Source organism: Aptenodytes forsteri, unplaced genomic scaffold (assembly GCF_000699145.1).
Source record: "Aptenodytes forsteri isolate BGI_AS27 unplaced genomic scaffold, ASM69914v1 Scaffold369, whole genome shotgun sequence".
NCBI classification, from domain to species: domain Eukaryota; kingdom Metazoa; phylum Chordata; class Aves; order Sphenisciformes; family Spheniscidae; genus Aptenodytes; species Aptenodytes forsteri.
In genome coordinates, this window is record NW_008794965.1 from 639,874 (window position 1) to 641,936 (window position 2,063).

At 36.6% G+C, this 2,063-nt stretch overlaps 1 protein-coding gene across 1 annotated transcript in view; it reads left to right on the forward strand.

Moving 5' to 3' along the window:
• MAFB (MAF bZIP transcription factor B) overlaps positions 1-1,952 on the forward strand; it is a 3,253-nt gene extending 1,301 nt beyond the window's left edge. The window contains exon 2 of the mRNA XM_009275527.2: positions 19-1,952. Coding sequence (XP_009273802.2) covers positions 19-79 — 61 coding nt within the window. The 3' untranslated portion in view covers positions 80-1,952. The remainder of the gene's footprint in view (positions 1-18) is intronic.
• Positions 1,953-2,063: the final 111 nt, after the last annotated feature.

The following is a 2,063-nucleotide window of genomic DNA, read 5'->3' on the forward strand; positions in this document are numbered from 1 at the left end:
TTTTTTTTTTTTTTGCAGCATCCAGTCTTCTAGAGTAGCTGTGGGAAAAGTAGGCTGGGGGTGGGGACGGGAGAGGTAAAGTGCAACTTTTCGACTTTCGTTCGCGAGTTAGAGAGAGGGACAGGCAGAGGCGAAGGCGAAAAGGACAAGTGAAGCGTTTTGTAGATCGCTTGCTTGCAGAACGAGATGGACTTTAACAGAATAATAATAAAAAAGGACAATGAACAAGCCATCTATAACATACTGCCTGCTCGGAAAGAGAGAGGACATATACAACACCATCTCATGCACAATTTACCTGCTTGGAAAAAGAGAATAAATAAAAAGGACAATATATGCAAACTCTTCATATATTGCCTGCTTTGAGAAATAAGTTACAGGACTCGGATGGGACATTCAATCTAAGAAAGGAAAGAAAGAATGAAAGAAAGAAAGGAAAAAAAAAAACTCATCAGTTTTATTGCCTGCTTGATTATATAGAAAAATACGAAAATCTGCATTAAAAATATTAATCCTGCATGCTGGACATGTATGGTAATAATTTCTATTTTGTACCATTTTCTTGTTTAACTATAGCATGTTGATCATCGATCATAGATTTCTGTTGTTGTTTTGTTTCATCGATAAGAAAAGCATCACAAGTTATCAAACTTTTTACTGCTTGTGCAGTTTTGTTCGTTGGTTTTGCTCTCTTATTTTCTTTTATGGTTGTTAGCTTGTAAATATCTGCTACTTCAAACCGCACAGGAGAAAAAAAAACAACACAAAAACAAAATAACATTTCAGCAGGCTGGTTATACGGTTTGTTTGGTATTAAAGAGATACTTAAGGAAAAAAAAGTTATGGGCATTTTGCATTAGGAAAAAAAAAACCAACTTTGTATATCTGGTGCACTTTCAAGTTGTATTTTTTTTTTTTTTTAGTTTTCATTTTGGTTTTTGTTTGTTGGGGCAGAAGCAAAAACGCCTGAATGGCATTGACAAACCTAAACTTAACAGGGAAAAACTCTCATCGGTCACTAGAGCCTACTCCATGCTTTAAAGTGGCAGCGAAGCTCTTTCCTTCAGGACGATTCCCAGCCTGGAGCGGTTAGGCTTGGCCATATAGTTTCCCTTCTGATTGTACACTCAGGAAGCGAAGGACGGACGAGATACCAGTTCCTTTTAAGAAACAACTGCCCCTTGATTTTCGGTAAATAAAGAAAAAACCCTCCTCCTCGTTACGAGTCAAGTTGCGATAGCAGCGAGGGCTCCGTGTCGCCGCTGCAGTCAGGTTTCTCAATGGTAGCAGCGGATGAGTGGGCTGGAAGAGCGTATAAAACTAAAACTTTTTTTTAAGGAGACATACTGCAACTTTTAAGTGTATTCTTTTGCAATGATTTGTAATCTGCTTCTCTGCTTCCCTATGCAGCGAGTGAAAGTTGTAGCCAAAATTTATTTGCAGTTGTATAGTAGTAGTAGTTTGGAGTCTTATGGGTGTTTTTATTACTTTTTTTTTTTTTTTTTTTTTCCTCCTGCAGGTCAGTAAAAGGATTTACGTTGCACTGACAAAAATACCAAAATGAAAACTTATTTTTTAGTTTCCTTTTAGGATAGCTGGCACTGCTGGCCGGATGCATTTTAAGTTTGTATTAGTTTATAAATTAACAGTAATAACAAGATTGTAATGAACAGCATGGTGCTTGCAGTTTTAAATATTGTGGATATTAGTCATGCATCAGAAAACGATCTTTGGTTTTTACTGATTCAACTGTGTTGAAATCAAAACATTGCAGCAGCGGAAAAAAAATGTTTTTATTTCATGTAAAGTTCTGAAGGGATCAATTTCAAATCCTGCTTATGATATGAAAAATATTAAAAAACCTGGTCTATTGTAGTTTTATTCAGACTGGTTTCTGTTTTTGGTTATTAAAATTGTTTCCTATTTTGCTTATTAAAATCATTGAAATGGCATTTCTTGGAGGGACCTGCTTCTCTGACGTCTCGTGTTCCGGAGGAAAAAAAACAAAAAAGAAAGAAAGGAAAACTTTCGGACCCTTATGTGCCCTCGCGCTGCTGCCAGCC